Source organism: Fundulus heteroclitus, unplaced genomic scaffold, assembly GCF_011125445.2.
Source record: "Fundulus heteroclitus isolate FHET01 unplaced genomic scaffold, MU-UCD_Fhet_4.1 scaffold_57, whole genome shotgun sequence".
NCBI classification, from domain to species: domain Eukaryota; kingdom Metazoa; phylum Chordata; class Actinopteri; order Cyprinodontiformes; family Fundulidae; genus Fundulus; species Fundulus heteroclitus.
Window position 1 is genome coordinate 1,297,432 of NW_023397000.1, and position 20,648 is coordinate 1,318,079.

At 43.8% G+C, this 20,648-nt stretch overlaps 1 protein-coding gene across 3 annotated transcripts in view; it reads left to right on the top strand.

The window, feature by feature from the left end:
• The window catches only part of nadsyn1 (NAD synthetase 1), a 143,791-nt gene that overhangs the window by 65,550 nt on the left and 57,593 nt on the right, over window positions 1-20,648 (top strand). For all 3 annotated transcript variants that reach the window (XM_012856022.3, XM_036133090.1, XM_021312588.2), the window contains 8 exons: window positions 7,452-7,503; window positions 7,654-7,742; window positions 13,773-13,890; window positions 15,551-15,682; window positions 15,887-15,958; window positions 18,488-18,612; window positions 18,710-18,758; window positions 18,842-18,944. In XM_012856022.3, the coding sequence (XP_012711476.1) occupies window positions 7,452-7,503; window positions 7,654-7,742; window positions 13,773-13,890; window positions 15,551-15,682; window positions 15,887-15,958; window positions 18,488-18,612; window positions 18,710-18,758; window positions 18,842-18,944 (740 nt within the window). The remainder of the gene's footprint in view (window positions 1-7,451; window positions 7,504-7,653; window positions 7,743-13,772; window positions 13,891-15,550; window positions 15,683-15,886; window positions 15,959-18,487; window positions 18,613-18,709; window positions 18,759-18,841; window positions 18,945-20,648) is intronic.

Here is a 20,648-nt window from a genome sequence, read left to right on the forward strand (position 1 = left end):
ATAGAATAAGGAGTGGCAACTTCTCTTCAAGTTTAATTATTTAATGACAGAAATAAAATAAACATCCAGAGAACATCACTATAGAATGCTGTTTATCTGAATTAACACTATATTTTAGTCAACAAATCCTCTCTACTAGGCTAGTGAAACTTAACTACTTAACTTAACTAAAACTACTAATAAAAATTAAGATAAAAGAAGCTAAGGAACTATGTACATGCAAAAAAAAGACAAAACAAAAGTGGTTGATCATCATCAGAATAATTCAGTGAATCCTGGTTCACTGCAGAGCTTAAAGAACATGGAATTAAATGGAGTTAAATTAGCTCAACTAATTTAGAACAACATTTGGCATGTGTTTTAACCCATTCACAATGCAAATCCCGAGTTAAACAAAACATTATTTGAGGAAATAACATTGTTAAGAATGATTTTCTCGGTGAGAATCTATAAACTTTAGGAACACACAATTTATTACTGCCATTATACCTCCGGCAGGTGGGGGTCACTGTAGCGATGGGTCGCTAAAATCGGCTAATCCTGAAGTTAAACAAAATGCCTTTAAATCGACATTAATATTCCATATTAATGCAGTAATAACGCTCATAGCACTATCGAACGATTTCGGAGCGAAACGAAGCAAGCCTTAAGTTTAAAACGGCTTTTGTCGAATAACCGGAAATCGGACGTTACCAGAAGCTTACTGGCATTTTGGCTAACGGATTATCAGCACTAACTTTAAAACTTCGGCATTAGTTTTAGTCATAATGAGTGAGCCGGTTAACATAAACATTAATATACCATCAATGTATGAAACCCCTGTGGAGATAACATTTGTTATAACCATAAAACACACTCTGATCACATCGGCAATGACATGGTACAGAATCCTAGCATGAGCTACGTCCATTAGCTCTTTGTGTTTAAGAACACTGTTTGGACGCGTTACACAAACATTTCCAAATGACTATTTACTCTCCCTGCCTCAATCCTGCTAGACCTGTCGGTGTCTCGTGCAAGTTCGGTCCACTTTGGCCATACAAGGAAGAGAGCAGTGATCCAGGAAAAATCGCTAGTCTTTCCAGCAGCATCTGCGGCTATGAGCTAACCGAAAGCTTGGTAGGGGCAGCGAGCTCCGACGTCCTGCAGGCAGCCTCTAGGCTCTCAGCTTGTCTGGTGAGAGAAGGCGACCAATCCCCACTGTCTCGAGTCTGCTTTCCGGCAACAGTTGACAAAAATAAACAAAGCTGTTTCGGCATTCTGTGCTTCTTGGCTGGTTGTGCAGACGTCAGAGTGCAACTTGGCTTCGATCTGATTGGTGAATCTTCAAACTCAGTCAGGTCCCCTGCTCCGCAGAGGGCAAGAATTTTCCCCTGCCTGTTCAGATGCTTTTTTCTCTGCTCCCTGCTTGCTTGCATTTTCCTGCCTTTTACTTTTGTTCTCCTTTTTATCTCTTAACCTAAACCACAGAAAGTTGGATTTAGTTTTTTTTTTATTTTCTTTTACTTATTTTTTGATTTTGATTTTGAAAAGATGCCTTCCTTCACCACAATGGACTTTGACAAGCTTTTACAGATGATAGCTGTTATGGAACTGAAAATCTGTCGACTCGAAGTGAATTATGATGTAAACGCCGCGCATGGAAATGAAACAACCCTGCCTGTGATTCCGAACGGTGACCACCAGCCCAGCGACTCAGCAAACAAACAGTTCCCTGAGGAAAATGAGAATCCCTGGACCACTCTGGGTGCAAGACCAAAGGATCAACGAACCCCACACCTAGACAAAGAAAACTGGCTGAGACTACAGAGAGATGTCCCAAGACAAGTGAAACAACAGCGGGCTGTTCTCAAAACAAATGATAGGAGTAAACCTGCTGGAAATGCTGGAATTCCATTACTAAACAGATTCGCTGCGCTCCAAAATGTGACCCAGGAGGACAAAAATCAGAGGTATGTCAACGATTTCCGTTCTAAGACATCAGAGAAAAGACATGCCACAGGGCCAAGGACCCTGATATTATGCAATGGATCTGTAAGTGGGATAAAACATTTCTGTAACAAGAAAAACCCAGAGGTGTTGATTTATAACGACAGGAACTGTGGCCTGGTGTCTGATGTTTCAGACATCCTTCCAAGGGTCTTGAAAGAACGCCCGACCTTGGAAAAACTCATAATACAAGCTGAAGCCCTAAACGACGTCATCCGGATAAGAAAATCAGAAGTATTGAAAGAGGATTACATTCGTTTGTTGAACTTTGTTGATGGCCTGAATGTCAAGGTGTTTCTCAGTGGCCCTCATGTGCCCGTTAATTGTGGATATGAGATTTTTTCCAGAATTCTGATGCTAAACAAATGGCTGGAAAAAACATGCAAACAAACAACTGTAACCTTCAGACAACTTTAACATCTTTTGGGAAAGAAGACATCTGGTCAACAGAGATGCTTTCTCTCTAAATAGGTCAGGTGCAAAACAGCTGATTTCAAACATCTTCTATTCTGTGAACCATGCACCATCAGCTTTGTTCCAAAACAAAGCTCAACCAGTGCCAAAACAAATGATAAGCCCAGTGCAGCCTGAACAAGCCAAGATAAAGATGGCCAGAAAGATGGCGTCATCAGAGCTACAGGAGGATTCATCCCAGATCTCAGCAGGACAAAGAGAGGACCAAGAACCTCCGTCGTCACGAACACCAGTCCAGTCTGCACCCACCTCCCCTTCTTCTCCACAAAGCCCAGAAGTTCCTTTTCTGGAATTTTCTCACAACATGAACAAAGTATTTAAGATTGACCTACAGATGACATCCTCTCCACATAGCCATTCTGCTGTGAATAAACCAACATTTTCCAAAGGCCTCAGAGCCTCAGATCCTCGTCCTCTACGTATCACAGAACACTTTGGTACTGAGGAACTCCAAATTACTTCGCTGTGATACAGATTGGGCCCTGGCCGCACGTTTATCAGACATGACAGTTTCCAGCATCAGCCTGGGCCTTTTGCCGGAGATTATGGAATATCTGTGATAATACGTGGCAGAAATAAGAAAACCAAAAGGATAAACAGGAACAAATACTTAAAAGTCATAAACTGTCAGATGCAATCTGTCACAGAGACATCATCAACCACCAAATCATATAAACTGGGTGTATTAAATATTAGATCTCTGTCAGGAAAATCCCTTTTAATTAATGACTTCATTATTGAAAATAATCTTGATGTAATGTTTTCAACAGAAAAATGGCTGCATGAATTTAGTGAAGCAGCTATACTGATGGAGTCAACACCTCCAAACTACAATTTTCTTTGTGAGAGCAGACAGCAAAGGAAAGGTGGAGGAGTGGCAACATTGTTTAATGATTCACTAAAGTGTAAAAAGGTGTTTTTGGGAAAATTCAACTCTTTTGAACATTTGGCTCTCCAGGTAAAGAGCCCGGTACGAACTATGTTTCTGAATGTGTACAGGCCTCCTAAGTCCACATCAGACTTTTTTAAGGATTTTAGTGACCTCCTGTCTGTGATATGTGTTGATTATGACTGTTTAATTATTGTGGGAGACTTGAACTTTCACGTTGACAACCCTGAAGACAGAAGTGCAAAAGAACTGTGTGACACACTTAGAAACTTTGGTTTAACTCAACATGTTAAACAGCCAACACACAAACAGGGACATATTTTAGACTCAATCATCACTAAAGGTCTAAAGATTTCCAACGTCAATGTAGCTGATGTTGCCCTATCTGATCACCTTTGAAAGCATAATTTCCAGTGACTCATTTAGCCAAAGGGACATCGTAAGAAAACGCACCTTTAAGGACAATGCCGCGGAAACTTTTATTCAAGCTTACTCTGATACTTCAACCTTGGGCTGCAACTCAGTAGATGAGCTAGTAGATAACTTTCATTCTAAAGTCTCAGACATCATTAACTGCATTGCTCCAGTTAAAGTGAAGGTTGTTTCTGGGAAGAAAAAATCTCCTTGGAGAAATGCTCCAGCAGTTAGAGGTGAAAAAAGGGAATGTCGAAAAGCTGAACGCAGGTGGATAAAGAACAGACTTCAGGTTCACTATGAAATCTATAAAGAGAGACTTTACAGATATAACTCACAACTGAAAAATGCAAGAGAATCTTTTTTCCTTGAGATTATTAAGAAAAACAATAATGCTCGTGTCTTATTTTCCACAGTCGACAGGTTAACAAATCCTCCTGTGTCCGTGGCTTCTGAACTCCACTCCACCAGGGCCTGCAATGAATTTGCTAACTTCTTTACTGAGAAAATCCTAAAAATTAGAGGATCACTTAGTACTACCATATCAACACCAGAACCAATGCTGTATTCAGCTGGAACTACTTTTGACAAAATGTCCCAATTCAGCCAAATAAACCACAAAAGCTTAGAGCAGATCATTCAGCAGTTAAGTTCCTCTTCATGCTGTCTTGATGTTCTACCCACAGCTTTCTTTAAAAAAGTTTTACCTGTCATAGCGTCTGATTTGACTCAGATAATAAACACGTCCCTTCTGTCAGGTGTTTTCCCCCAGTCCCTAAAAACAGCAAATATCAAACCAATGCTGAAAAAGAACAACTTAGACAAACTACTACTCCAGAACTACAGGCCCACCTCAAACCTCCCCTTTATCAGTAAGATTATTGAAAAAGCTGTATTTCAACAATTAAACACCTTCTTAACAACAACCAGCTGCTTTGACGTTTTCCAGTCTGGCTTCCGTGCTCACCACAGTACAGAGACCGCCCTTATCAAAGTGTTTAGTGACATCCATATAAATACAGACTGTGGAAGAACCACCGTGCTGGTTCTATTGGATCTCAGTGCAGCATTGGATACTGTTGATCACTCCATTCTGTTAGAACGCCTGGAGAACTGGGTCGGCATCTCTGGTACAGCTCTCAACTGGTTTAAATCGTACTTAAAGGACAGGGACTTTTTTGTGTCAGTAGGTAACTTTACATCAGAGATGACAAAAATTACATGTGGGGTTCCCCAAGGGTCCATCCTGGGTCCCCTCCTCTTCAATATCTACATGCTCCCTCTTGCTCAGATAATAAAAAACAACATCAGCTACCGTAACTATGCAGATGACACACAGCTTTACATCACCATGTCACCAGGTGACTATAGACCAGTTCAGGCACTGAGTAAATGCCTTGAAGAAATCAATGCCTGGATGTCAAAACTTTCTTCAATTGAATAAAAATAAAACTGAAGTAATAATCTTTGGACCAATAGAGGAGAGATCAAAAGATAGCGCACAGCTTCAGTCGCTTCAGCTAGGAACCACTGATCAGGCCCGAAACCTGGGTGTAGTGATGGACTCAGACCTGAACCTTCAAAAGCATCTAAAGACAATTACAAGGTTGGCTTTCTATCACCTGAGGAACATTTCCAGGATTAAAGGACTAATGACTCTGGAAAAACTAATCCATGCGTTTATATTTAATAGAATTGATTACTGCAATGGTGTTTTCACAGGTCTGCCTAAAAAGTGGATCAGACAGCTGCAGCTGATCCAGAACGCTGCTGCACGCATCCTCACTAAGACTAAGAAAGTAGAGCACATAACCCCAGTTCTAAAATCATTACACTGGCTCCCTGTATCTCAGAGAATAGACTTTAAAGTACTTCTGTTAGTCTATAAATACCTAAATGGCTTAGCACCTAAATACATCACAGACTTGTTATCAGCGTATAAACCATCCAGACCACTCAGGTCTTCTGGCTCCAGCCTACTCTGCATACCTAGAACACGAACCAAACACAGAGAAGCAGCATTTAGTTCCTATGCTCCACTTATCTGGAACAAACTTCCAGAAAACTGTAAAAATGCGGAAAGCCTAAGTTCCTTTAAATCGAGATTAAAAACACATTTGTTTAAAATTACCTTTGAATGTTCCAGTTAAACTGTTTTACTGTTTTTAATGTTCTTTTTTGTTTCTACATTCTATCCCTACTTGCTTTTATTCCTATATTTTAATCATGTAAAGCACTTTGCATTGTCTCTGTACTGAATTGTGCTATATAAATAAATTTGCCTTGCCTTGCCTTGCCCTTTTTCGCACCATTGAAGCGAGGGCAGATGAGTTTCACAGAAGGCCCGTTCTGTGCAGCTTGTGGACTTTGTGGGCCTTGAGCTGGTGCTGGTCCAGGGCTGGTTGTGGTGCTGGTCCAGGGCGGACTCTGGATCAAGTGTGGCTGGCCCAGCCATGCTCCTTCAGATGTCCCAGGCAGAGGAAGAACGAGAGAGATTGTCTGTGGGAGCAAAGTTTTATAGCCTTGATGGAATCCTGCTGAGAGGGGAGGTCCTTTGTGCCTGTGAGAGTCTAAAACTTCTGTTGCTTCCAATCAAGTCTAATATAATTTTTCTCATCATGGCTTAATGGCACTACAATGCTTCCAACCTTTTGGTGAGATATTTGAACATTACCTAAGCTTTTTTTAATATGACGTTGAAAAGTTATAGATGGCTGATATTTTGTGCAAAAAGGGTCTACTGTAGTGCTCTGAAGAAGCCTCTGACTGAAGACACCTTTTGCTTTAAAACTTTCTTGTGAAGAGGATACTCTGATTTGTCCTTTTTATAATTTTCCTTTTATGAGGCATCCTTCTGTTCACAATCAGCTCAAGAGGCTTGGAAACGGACAGTCTTCTTTATCTGGTTAAATAATTGGCTCTGATGCTGACACATCACAGTATAAGAAACTACACTCCCCACAAGACCTTTAAAGCACCTAAGGTACAGTTTGCTCTGTCCCTTGTAGAATGCACATTTAAGGCATTCTGATATGGTCAGGCACTGTTGCCCAGATTATCTGTAAATCTTTAAAAAAAAGTCTTTAATTGCTTTTCAGGGTGATAACAAGCAAAGGGGCTTTCATGGGGCTGTTTTTTCTGCTGTGTCTGCTTTTTGCAGTTAGCAATATCAACCTGTACTGATTTTGAGTCCACAAATTAGGAGATTTGGTCCAAAGACACCCACTACTGACTTGTGGGGCCTAATCCTGCTTGGTACAGTCAAAGATTTTAACACCAATCATTCTTTACTCTGTTCAAGTCTGTAGAGACGTTCATTAGAACAAGGAAGTCTAAATTCAGCAAAACTTTACTAGTACACCTCCAACCTCTGGTGTGAAAGCATTCTCCTGTGTCTTTAGGTTGAGCACAGCACTGATCAAGTTTTAAATATATCAGTACTTGTACATTATGTCTTTTAATGTATACAGTTGTGGGGGCCTCCTAAGAACTGTAATGTTTTAAACTGCTCACACAACAAAATATGGAGGTGCTTTTACTTTTATTATTGTGTCCAGTTCAAAAAGGTTCTGTGTTGTTTCATATGTGATTATTACAATGTTATTACACCCTGTTTTTGTACTCACACACCTTGGTATGTGTATATTCACAAATAGCATACAGTAAGTTTGTGTTTTTTCTTAAGGGAGGTGGAGGAGTATTTCCTTCCCAGAATGATCCAGGAAGTAACCGGCCAGGTAAACAACACAACTATCCTGTGGCGCTGGTCGGGATTTTTAGACTATTAAACAATTTGGGAATTTGGCAGCTGACTGAGCAATATTATGAAATCTGTGGGTACTCCTATGTCCTAACAGAGTGTATGTGTTTGTCTTTGTGTTCCTCAGGACACAGTCCCGTTTGGTGACTGTGTGCTGTCTACAAAGGACAGCTGCATTGGCACAGAAATCTGTGCAGAACTCTGGAGCCCCAACAGGTATAGCAGCTCAGCACTATAAAAATCACAACACCCCATCTGAGAACCAATGGAGAGATTTTGGAAATTCAAATATACATTAAAAGGGGCTGTTGTAATTAAACTGACTTTCCATTAAAACATTTTCTATTAAAATTAAAATAATTGGCCTCCTCCTAAACAACACTACTTAGGCCTCTGTAATCAAGGAAGCATTGGAGGTATCTTTAGAACCTGAGCTTTGTGAGTTATCTAAAATATTAGCTTCATCTAAACCCATTAGACCCAGTCCCAACCAAATTATTTAAGGAAGTGTTACCTTTGATCACTGCCCCCATTTCAGATATGATTAATGTATATTTTGTAAACAAATACCGAATTTTCGGACTATAAGACACACTTAAAATCCTTACATTTTCTCAAAAACTTATAGTACATCTTTTATAATCCGGTACCCATTATGTATGATTACCGTACTTGTGCTTACTGACCAATTTTATGTGGTACAATGCGCTCGAAAATCTGTTGGCTTAAAACCTTTTGACTAAGCCTGCAGATAGAGTGGCTCTGATTATCCTGCGCTATCTCTGTAGTTATGCTGCTATAAGCTTAAATGGTAAATGGACTGAACTTATATAGCGCTTTTCCAGTCATGCTGACCACCCAAAGCGCTGTACACTATAGCCACATTCACCCAATGGTTCTCACTAACGCACACATTTATACACCAAGACGCAGCTCGGTAGGCAACTTGGGGTTAAGTGCCTTGCCCAGGGGCACATCGACATGTGGCAAGGGGGAACTGGAAACTAACCCACAACCTTCTCATTGCAATACGACTACTCAACCCATCAAGCCACAGTCGCAGCTCAGTCTGCTGAGTTCTCCTACTGTTCTCCAATTTGCATTGCTTGTTGTCATTCCAGCTTTTAACTTTTTGTTCACTGTCATTTTTGTTAGCATAGCATGGTTTAATGAGCATCAACCAGTGGTCCTCATTAATGTGTGATTAGCTGTGGCTATCATGCTACTAGGCCAGCGGTATATTTGGGATATTAGCATTTATTTGCATACTTTAACTAGGATCTGTGATTCTGTTGGAAAAAGCATGTTCCATGTTGAGATTGAAAAAGGTAAGTTTTTATGAACAGTCTAAAAATGCTACACCACATTTCCTTTCTTTGGAATAGCAATGGCATGCTGAGAGATGAGGCAGACGCACTTAGAATGTGACATAGTGAAAAGAATCCTCTTCCCATTCCATATGAAAGTGGTAGGTTTTAGGTTTCTTACTCGGGCCAGCTACGGCACTCATTTTTATACCTTTTCTTAAATTTTGTACTGAATAAATTCTAGGCTAGGTACTCTCACAGGAACAGAACAAGTTAGCATAACATGGTTTAATGAGCATCGACCAGTTGATTGCGAATGACATATTGGGCACCCCTGGTCTATAGCTCTGGAAAGGGAACTCAGAGAACAAAGCACAACCAATTTGTGGTTCAATGATAGGTCTGCCCGAATCACATCAATATCTTTTAAAAGAATATGATCTTGAAGAGCCAACCATGAAGTACTTGCTGCAAGCTTAAATAATGCAAAATCAGTTCAAACAAAGCCATGAAGAAAGGTGTTGAACAAGAGCCCATAGCAGTCATACATTACACCAGGATTACAGATAATGAAGTGTATCCATGTGGTTTTATTGTAAATCCCAATGTCCCCCCATCATCTGACCGTAAGGTGAAAGCTAGGGAGGGGGGAGGGGGGAGTGAAAGCACAAGGTATGGGCTTTTAGAAATTAAGTGCTTTTCTAAGAACAGCTTCACAGAATGCCCCTACCTTTACAAGCAGGCAGATGGTACCTGTAAACTAAAATATTGTCATGACCACCATTTCCAAATAATATGGCAGGTTGGGCTCATGGTGTGATTTCTTTGTTAAATGTGAGGACCACCACCTAAAAAGAATACACTTTGATGTTGAAAATGGGAACAAATGAAGCGCAAGCTTGATGCGTTTTTCTTTGACTACCATGTCACATACCAGTGAGATGAGTTATTTTTTCTATCAGGACTTTTTTGGGTTTTGTTGCATTGCATTTGACGTTTGTATGTTTGTTTCCTATAACCTATAACAGAGTGAATGTTATAATAAATCTCCTACTGTTCTCCAATTTGCATTTCTTGTTGTCATTTCAGCTTTTAACTTTTTGCTCTCTCTTTTGTTCTGCATAGTAGGTACACCTGGTCTGGTGTTCTGTTAACTGTGACATCATCCAGGGAAGACAGATCACCCACTATTACCATCTAATGTAGAACAGACTACTGGATCAATGTGTGCTTCTGTGCTTTTTTGTCTGTCTTGTTGTGTCTTTGCTCTGTCTTCTGTAACCCCCAGTCGGTCGAGGCAGATGACCGTTCATACTGAGCCCGGTTCTGGTTCTGCTGGAGGTTTTTCCTTCCCATTAACGGGGAGTTTTTCTTTCCGCTGTCGCTTCATACTTGCTCAATATGAGGGATTGCTGCAAAGCCATGGACAATGCTGACAACTCTTCCTGTGGCTCTATGCTTCTCCAGGAGGAGTGAATGCTGCTTGTCAAGACTTGATGCAACCTACTGGGTTTCCTTAGATTGGTAAAAAAAATTCCAATCTGTATAATCTGATTGAATTTGACTTTGGAAAGTGCCTTGAGATGACATGTTTCATGAATTGGCGCTATCCGTCCGTCCGTCCGTCTTCTTCCGCTTATCCGGGGTCTGGTTGCGGGGGTAGCAGCTTCAGTAGGGAGGCCCAGACGTCCCTCTCCCCGGCCACTTGGGCCAGCTCCTCAGGAGGAATCCCAAGGCGTTCCCAGGCCAGCCGGGAGACATAGTCCCTCCAGCGTGTCCTGGGTCTTCCCCTGGGCCTCCTCCCGGTGGGACGTGCCCGGAACACCTCACCAGGGAGGCGTCCAGGAGGCATCCTGACCAGATGCCCGAGCCACCTCAACTGGCTCCTCTCGACGTGGAGGAGCAGCGGCTCTACTCTGAGTCCTCCCCGGATGACTGAGCTCCTCACCCTATCTCTAAGGGAGAGCCCAGACACACTACGGAGAAAACTCATTTCAGCCGCTTGTATCCGGGATCTCGTTCTTTCGGTCACGACCCAAAGCTCGTGACCATAGATGAGGGTAGGAACGTAGATCGACCGGTAAATCGAGAGCTTCGCCTTTTGGCTCAGCTCTCTCTTCACCACAACGGATCGGTACAGCGCCCGCTTCACAGCAGACGCTGCACCAATCCGCCTGTCGATCTCCCGCTCCATCCTCCCCTCATTCGTGAACAAGACCCCAAGATACTTGAACTCCTACACTAGGGGCAGCACATCCTCCCCAACCCGGAGAAGGCACTCTGCCCTTTTCCGGTTCAAGACCATGGTCTCGGATTTGGAGGCACTGATTTTCATCCCGGCCGCTTCGCACTCGGCTGCGAACCGCTCCAGTGAGAGCTGTAGATCACGCCCTGATGAAGCCAATAGGACCACTTCATCCGCGAATAGCAGAGACGCAATCCTAAGGCCACCAAAACGGATCCCCTCAACACCTTGGCTGCGCCTAGAAATTCTGTCCATAAAAGTTATGAACAGAATCGGTGACAAAGGGCAGCCTTGGCGGAGTCCAACTCTCACCGGAAACGAGTCCGACTTACTGCCGGCAATGCGGACCAGACTCTGACACCGGTCGTACAGAGACCTGACAGCCCTTATTAAAGGGCCCGGTACTCCATACTCCCGGAGTACCCCCCACAGGATCCCTCGGGGGACACGGTCGAATGCCTTCTCCAGTTCCACAAAGCACATGTAGACTGGTTGGGCAAACTCCCATGCCCCCTCCAGAATCCTGCTGAGGGTATAGAGCTGGTCCAGTGTTCCACGGCCAGGACGAAAACCACACTGCTCTTCCTGAATCCGAGATTCGACTATCCGACGGACCCTCCTTTCCAGAACCCCTGAATAGACCTTACCAGGGAGGCTTAAGAGTGTGATTCCCCTGTAGTTTCACACTCTCCGGTCCCCCTTTTTAAATAGTGGGACCACCACCCCAGTCTGCCAATCCAGGGGAACTGCCCCCGATGTCCACGCAATGCTGCAGAGCCGCGTTAACCAACACAGCCCCACAACATCCAGAGCCTTAAGGTACTCCGGGCGAATCTCATCCACCCCCGGGGCCTTGCCACCGAGGAGCTTTTTAACAACCTCGGCAACCTCGGCACCAGAGATGGGAGAACCTGACCCAGAGTCCTCAGGCTCTGCTTCCGCAATGGAAGACATGTTGGTGGGATTAAGGAGGTCTTCGAAGTATTCCGCCCACCGAAACACAACGTCCCGAGTTGAGGTCAGCAGCACACCACCCCCACTGTAAACAGTGTTGGTACTGCACTGCTTCCCCCTTCTGAGACGCCGTATTATGGACCAGAATCGCTTCGAAGACGTACGGAAGTCTTTCTCCATGGCCTCTCCGAACTCTTCCCACGCCCGAGTTTTTGCCTCGGCGACCAGCCGAGCCGACTGCCGCTTCGACTGCCGGTACACATCAGCTGCTTCCGGAGTCCCATAGGCCAAAAAAGCCCGATAGGACTCCTTCTTCAGCTTGACGGCTTCCCTCACCGCTGGTGTCCACCAGCGGGTTCGAGGGTTGCCGCCGCGACATGCACCGACAACTCCGACTAGCTGCCTCAGCAATAGAGGCGTGGAACATGGTCCATTCAGACTCAATGTCCCCCGCCTCCCTCGGGACGTGTTTAAAGTTCTCCCGGAGGTGGGAGTTAAAGCTCCGCCTCACAGGGGACTCCGCCAGACGTTCCCAGCAAACCCTCACAGTACGTTTGGGCCTGCACGGTCGGACCGGCTTCCTCCCCCGCCATCGGAGCCAACTCACCACCAGGTAGTGGTCGGTGGAGAGCTCCGCCCCTCTCTTCACCCGAGTGAAGACATACGGCCGCAGATCAGATGAAACGACAACAAAGTCGATCATTGAACTGCGACCTAGGGTGTCCTGGTGCCAAGAGCACATATGGACACCCTTATGCTTGAACATGGTGTTTGTGATGGACAATCCATGACGAGCACAGAAGTCCAACAACAAAACACCACTCAAGTTCAGATAAGGTGGGCCATTCCTCCCAACCACGCCCCTCCAGGTCCCACTGTCATTGCCCACGTGAGCGTTGAAGTCCCCCAGCAAAACGAGGGAGTCCCCAGGAGGGGCACTCTCCAGTACCCCTTCCAAGGACTCCAAAAAGGGTGGGTAATCTGAACTGCTGTTTGGCGCATAAGCGCAAACAACAGTCAGAACCCTTCCCCCCACACGAATGCGGAGGGAGGCCACCCTCTCGTTCACCGGGGAAAACCCCAACGTGCAGGCACCGAGATGGGGGGCAACAAGTATGCCAACCCCAGCTTGGCGCCTCTCACCATGGGCAACTCCAGAGTGGAAGAATGTCCAGCCCCTCTCAAGGAGACTGGTTCCGGAGCCAGAGCGGTGCGTCGAGGTGAGTCCGACTATCTCTAGTCGGAACCTCTCGACCTCGCGCACAAGCTCAGGCTCCTTCCCCACCAGAGAGGTGACATTCCACGTCCCAAGAGCCAGCTTCTGCAGCCGAGGATCGGAACGCCAAGGTCCCGAATTGGCGCTATATAAATAAAAATTTAAGTGAATCGTCTTATGGTTTCCTCTTTACAATATTTTGACAAATATGTTTTCTGAAACATATATTCAGCATTGCATATGATTCTCTTGATGGAAGCCCAGTGATTGCATTGGCAAAATAAAATCCTGATTTTCAAAAAGTTCAATCTTAAAAATTTTTTATATATAAATCAATCAATTAAATAAAGTTATTGCCCGGCCCTACCTTAATTATTTGTCATATGTTTTTCCCCGTGGTATCAAAAATGATATAGAGTATTGAATATTTTCCTGGTTAAATATATGAAATTTGACATTTTTGTATCATGACAACCCCATGGGATACACCTCTGATGTTTATGGTTTTGTTTTTTTTTCCTCAGCCCTCATATTCAGATGGGGCTGGATGGTGTTGAAATCTTCACTAACTCTTCTGCTAGCCACCACGAGCTCCGGAAAGCTGATCAAAGAGTTAACCTCATCAAGTCAGCCACCACCAAGGTAGTAGTAGTGGCAGACCTGAGACATCAATTTATTAATTCACATAAGAATATAAATGTAGTCTCATTTACCTAAAAACATATAAATTCAATTTACACTGTTTTACCAAAAGTATTTGTTCTCCTGCGTTACTTGCATAAGGATTTAAGTGAAATCCCATTCTTATGGAAAAGAAGTCTGATGTTGCTCCACCCTTTGCAGCTATAACAGTTTCAACTCTTGTGAGAAGTCTGTCCACAAGGTTTATAGGAACCTTTGTCCATTCTTCCAAAATGCATTTGTGAGGTTTTGGAGAAGGTTTGGCTTTAAGTCTCAACTCTAATTCATCCCAAAGGTGTTATATTGGGTTGAGGTTTGAACTCTGCAGGCCAGTCAATGTCATCCACACCAAACCTTATCCGTGTTTTTATGGACCTTGTTTTGTGCAGTGGTGCACAGTCATTTTGGAAGAGGAAGAGGCCAAACTGTTCCTGCAAAGTGAGGAGAATGGAATTGTCCAAAATATGTTAGCCTGCTGAATCATTCAGATTTCCTTTTTTTGGACCGAACGGGCCGAGCCCAGCTCCTGAAAAACAACCCCACACCATTAACCCCCCTCCACCTAACTTTACGCTTGGCACAGTACAGTCAGACAAACACTGTTTTCATGTCAACCGCCAAACCTCACTCTTCTGTTAGATTGCTAGATAGAGTAACATGATTTATCAATCCAGAGAGTGTGCCTGTCCATTGGTGGCATGGTTTACACCACTGCATGTGATGCTTTACACTTGGTGATGCATGGCTTAGATGCAACTGCTTAGCCTTGGAAACTCATTCCATGAAGCTCTCTATGCACTTTTCTTGAGCTAAGCTCAAGGCCACATGAAGTTTGGAGGTCTGTAGCGATTTACTCTGCAGACCTCTGCACACTATGCGCCTCAGTATCTGTTGCCTGTCAGTTTGTGTCCTACCACTTTGTAGCTGAGTCGCTGTCATTCCGAATCGTTTCCATTTTGTTCTAATACCACTAACAGTTGCCTGTGGAATATGTAGTGAAGAGCGAGGAAATATGATGACTCAGCTTCACGTGGCATTCTATAACAGTACCACACAGGAATTTACTGAGCTCCTGAGACAGACTAATTTTCTCACAAATCTTTGTAAAAACAGTGTGGATGCCTAGTTGCTTTATTTTAAACGTATAGGATGGAGGTGATTGGAACATTTGATTTAGACTATTTGGACAGGTGACCGAATACTTTTGGCCTTATAGTGTATATTCTAAGTGGCACACATTGGGCCTGATCTTCAAAAGGTTTGTGTGTATACAGGCCAGTTGACAGCTTTTCCAAGGCCTGGAAAAGCTGTCCAGATGACATTTAAATACAGCCATCTGCACCACTTTTGCACATTATCATTTCCACAAGCAATCTTTCTAGATCTCCCACAACACATCCAATAATTCCGCGTGCAATTGTTTTGTAGTTTTTTATTTTAGCAGTCGTTTGGCGCGCCTTATTGGGAATCCTAAAAGATCAGGCCCTTAATGTTGAATTTTTGTATACTTCACTACTGAAACACTACAGGGCAGTACTGTACTACAGCAGCAACACACATGTCAGCATACTGTCTTTGCAGTGGTAATATAGTTGCAAAATCTTTTTTGTTGTTGTTTCAGAGTGGGGGTATCTACCTGTATGCCAATCAGAAGGGCTGTGATGGTGACCGTGTGTACTATGATGGTTGTGCCATGGTGGCTATCAATGGAGATGTTGTAGCTCGTGGAGCACAGTTTTCTCTTGATGATGTGGTAGGCATGAAGACAGCAGGCAAAAAAAAAAACACAAACCTGCAAATAATTCCTGTGTATCTTCAACCCTGTGGTTGAAGTGTGGTTATTTTTAGCGGAGAGCTTCACTTTGTTTACATATTTACTTGTTGGGTGCTGCTGGGTATTTTCATCAGCTTTCTAAAAGTATCCCTTTATAACCTTAAAAGTATTTGCTTTTTATAGGAAGTGATTACAGCCACCCTGGATCTGGAAGATGTCCGCAGTTACAGAGGAGAACTGTGCCAGCAACGCTTGGTGAGAAAACGTCAATGCCTATAGTTTGAATGTTGGAAAATGCATTTTGTATTGATTTTGTTTACCAACAGAATCCCTATAAATCTCTAAAATTTAGGTTTTAACAGATTATATCACTTCCCCTGGAACTTCAAGCTAAAAGCTGCTTATCATCTGGTTTCAAGCAAGTTCATAAGTTAAGGATGTTCATTATTAAATAGTAAATGGCTTGTACTTGTATAGTGCTTTAACTTGTCTGACAACTCCAAAGCACTTTACACTACAATCAGTCATTCACCCATTCACGCACACATTCACACCCTGACGTGGTGAGCTATGTTAGTAGCCACAGCTGCCATGGGGCAGGCTGACAGAGGCGAGGCTGCCACACATCGGCACCAGCGGGTACTCTGACCACTGCCGGCAATTCGGGTAGAGTGTTGCCCAAGGACACAACAACTGACACGGTCGGAGCGGGGGATCGAACAAACTACATAGCGCCTGCGCCACTGTCGCCAACAATTAACAACCAGCTGATTTTTGGATGCCCATCATTCAGCTTTGATTCTGGGAAATTCTAGAATTGTGCATACTTACCCTTTTCTGTGAACTGTTTTGTTGTCAGACCTTATTTTATGCTATCAACACTGAAAGAGGTGTTTGGGAATTCACAGTTTAGCTGAAAATTTTTGCTGTAGCTTATGAGTTTCAATTAACAATACCAGGTTTAATGTATTAGTCAGAACTATTTTGAATAATAAAGAAAAAACAACAAACACAGTTAAGGCCAAAATCATTCTCACCCCTGTCTTTATGTGTAATAATGTTTAGAAGCTGCCCAGCCAAAGTCCCAACTGAATATTTGGACAGAGCGAAAGTTTAGGATAATGTCAAATACCCTGTTTACACTACTCCTTTTTAACCGTGCCGAGACCAGTCCGAGCTCGGTAACTGAGATAACTATCAAGTCTAAATGGTACGCAAACTGAACTGAACCGAGCCAGACACAACAGGACCACGCTAAATGCAGACCAGTTCCATGGGTGGGCTCGGCCTGGTTTTTCTCTGGCCCGGTTCTCTGATAACAAAGGGCCCATGAGCAGACCGCGTCATCTCCGTACAGTCAGCTGACATTTCAGACATTCATAAAAATACTAGCTTCCCTACCGTGACACACGACTTCCAGTGATGATTCTGCTTAGCAGTGGATTGACCTCAGTGTCTGTCATTGTTTCCTGCGTCTGTAAATCCTTATTAGATGTTTGTTTGTCTTATCCACGTCCCAAAATCAGACTCTGTCAAGTAAATCCACCAAAGGTTGCCGTCTTTGCCTGACTCTCTGCAAACAACGAAATTTAACCAAACATAACAGCCTGAATGTTACGGGCGCCGCCATTTCTATTTGCTTTGTCCCGCCTTCAATCCCAGAGAGCAGTAGTAGCGCAGATCGTGACTAGGAGGCGAGGAAACCAAGGAACCAAGATAGTGTGATGTGTAAACGGTCGTCAGAACCAAGCTCGGCTTGGTTAACTAATCCAAGCTCGGTCCGAGCTCGGCATGGATCGGTTTAACAAGGGTAGTGGAAATGGGGCTATAGAGGACTTTCAACGTCACAGATTTGGAACTTGTTAGAGAAGATGATAGAATACCATAGAAAATATGCAAAAAAGCTGCTCAGCAAGAGCAAGAAGAGGTTTATTGCTGTAATGCCAGTAAAGTTTTTATCCTTGATTATTGAAAAAGGGTACAAATTATCTTTGAACTTCAATTGTTTTATAAAAGGAAATCAAAAGCAGATAAATTACTTTTTTCACTATTGCTTCTCCTTTTACATTGTTTTATTATCTTTTGAGAGATGCCTCACTCGTTTCATATCAAAAACAAATTTAGAGTAGAGCTGCTTCTCCTCCACATCAAGAGTAGGCAAATGACTTCACTTGGGCATTTGTTCCGAAATTCCCATGGACGCCTCCCTCAGGAGGCTTGTCCCACACATGTCTCCAGCTTCTCTGGCTTTCCCCAGAGGAGCTGGAGTTGATGTCTGGGTTAAGATAAGTGTGAGTGCCACTGCTGAGTCTGCTGCCTCCGCAACCCGGTCCCAGATAGGTGGAAGACAAGTATTGCAAGATGCTTTACAAGACCAACAGATTAATGTATGGAAATATTGGGCTCAATGATCTCAAGTCAATGACGTTGCAGGTTCCCATCTACCTTTGTAAGGATGTGGCAACAGTGGAAAGGAACAACTCTATTTTAACTGTGAGAGACCTCCAGCAGAACCCGGTTCAGTGTTAGCAGAGCCGGGTTATCTGCCACAATTAGAAGACAGAGTAAACACATTGGTGCAGGAGTCCTTAAAAGAATTACTGTGATATGTGTCATCTGCAACCAGTTGCCACTTTACTTAGATAGTGTATTGGGTTATGACTTTCCAGTCTCAGTCTTGTAGCTGTTTGGCACACACTCCTTGGTTAACAGCCTGCTTGGCTTTTGGGTGCTTGGCTTGAAGAGTGATCCTGTTTTTTGGTGTGACCTGCCTCTCTGTTGTAGGAAGGACAGCAAAAGCCTTGTCACAGGATCAAGGTGGACTTTTCTTTATCCAGCCCTAATGATATCCATCTCCCTACACACCAGCCAATACAGTGGCACTTCCATACCCCAGAAGAAGAGATCAGGTACAAAGTACTTTTACTTGACAGATAGTGCTTACAGTTGAAAATGGAAAGATCTCTGTACAGACTTACTACAGTAGTTAATAGCTGTGCTATTCAGTCTAGGGCCAGCCTGTTGGCTATGGGACTACCTGAGGAGAAGTGGCCAGGTGAGGAAGAACATGTCATAAAATGAAAGATTAATCATGTAAAAAGTCTTTGTAAAAGGTGATTGTGCTGACTTATATTCTAGGGTGGTTTCCTGTTGCCTCTGAGCGGTGGCGTCGACAGCTCCTCTACTGCCTGTATAGTCCACTGCATGTGTGTGCTTGTCTGTCAGGCTGTGGATGATGGCAGTGAGTAAATATACAGTATTCTTCAGAATATTCAATCAATCAATCAACTTTATTGTCAATTTCTTCATATGCTCCAGACATACAAAGAGATCGAAATTACATTTCTCACTATCCCACGGTGAAGACAAGACATATTTACCAAACTAAGTACACAGACAACATAACGTTCAGATAAAAGTAAATAACAGGGCACATGCAGTGAATAAATAAATAAAAGCAGCAAAATTTGGTTTTTAAATTGTACATAGGCAGTCATTAAAATATTAGTGCAAAATCAGGCCAAAAAAATAAAATAGAAGGCTGAGGTAGGTTTTTAACATTAATAGTAATCATTATGTAAGAGCAGCAGAAGTGCTGTGTTTTCTGGACAACAACAACAAGTTTCAAAGTGCACAAGTGTGCAGGTGGAGTAATGCAAGGCAATGCAGCCATCTGTGGGTCCAATGTCCAGGATGTTATGTAGCTGAGGGTGGAGGGGGGAGAGAGTTCAGCATCCTAACAGCTTGGTGTATGAAGCTGTTGGTGAGTCTGGTGGTGCGGGAGCGTAGGCTTCTGTATCTCTTCCCAGAGGGCAGTAGATCAAACAGATTGTGAGGGGGGTTGACTTGCATCACTCACAATCTGTGGTTGCCTTTCGGGTGAGGTGGGTGGTGTAAATATCCTTCAGGGAGGGAAGTGAAGCACCAATAATCCTTCCAGCTGTGTTCACTATGCGTTGCATGGCTTTCCTGTTGTATTCAGTGCAGCTTCCGCCCCACACAGCGATACAGCTGAAGAGGATGCTCTCAATGGTGCCTCTGTAGAATGTGGTCATGATGGCTGGTGGAGCACTTGCTCGCCTAAGTTTCCGCAGGAAGTACAGCCGGCACTGAGCTCTATTTGCCAGTGATGCGGTGTTGGTGGTCCAGGAGATGTGCACCCCCAGGAGTTTGGTGCTGCACACTCTCTCCACCACAGCACCATCGATGGTCAGTGGCAGGTGTTGGGTGTGACCTCTCCGAAAGTCAACAACAATCTCTTTGGTCTTGCTGACATTCAGCAGGAGGTTGTTGTCCCTGCACCACGTGGTCAGATGGTCGACCTCCAGCCTGTATTGAGTCTCGTCGCCCTTGGTGATGAGACCCACCAGAGTTGTGTCGTCAGCAAATTTCACTATGTGATTGTTGCTGTAGGTTGCAGTGCAGTCATGTGTCAGCAGGGTGAAGAGCAGCAGACTGAGCACGCAGCCTTGGGGGGGCCCTGTGCTCAGTGTGATGCTGCTTGAGGTATTGTTGCCAAAACGTACAACTTGAGGCCTCTGACAGAGTAAGTCCAGTAGCCAGTTGCAGAGGTAGGTACTGAGTCTCAGTTTGTCAAGTTTACAGATGAGTTGTTGTGGTATAACATAAGAGGATATTGTAGATCCTCTTATGTTTTTCCTTGCTAACTAACCCAACTTAGTAGATAACTTCTGCTGAAGTTATTGCTCTATTAAAGGCATACTATGCAACATTTTTCAGTTAATTAATATGTTCCATACCGTTTTGGATGATTAAATGAGTCATTTCAGGTTGAACTAAGGTTTTCTCGGCCGCCCTGGTGGTCTGTGGGGGAAATACCGCACTTGCAATTGCAGGAGCAGTCGGCCCGCAGTCACAGGCTCAGAAGTCTCGTGTGCATCGCGAGAGTCGGTCTTGCTTTACGGCGAGAACTGCTACACGCCCG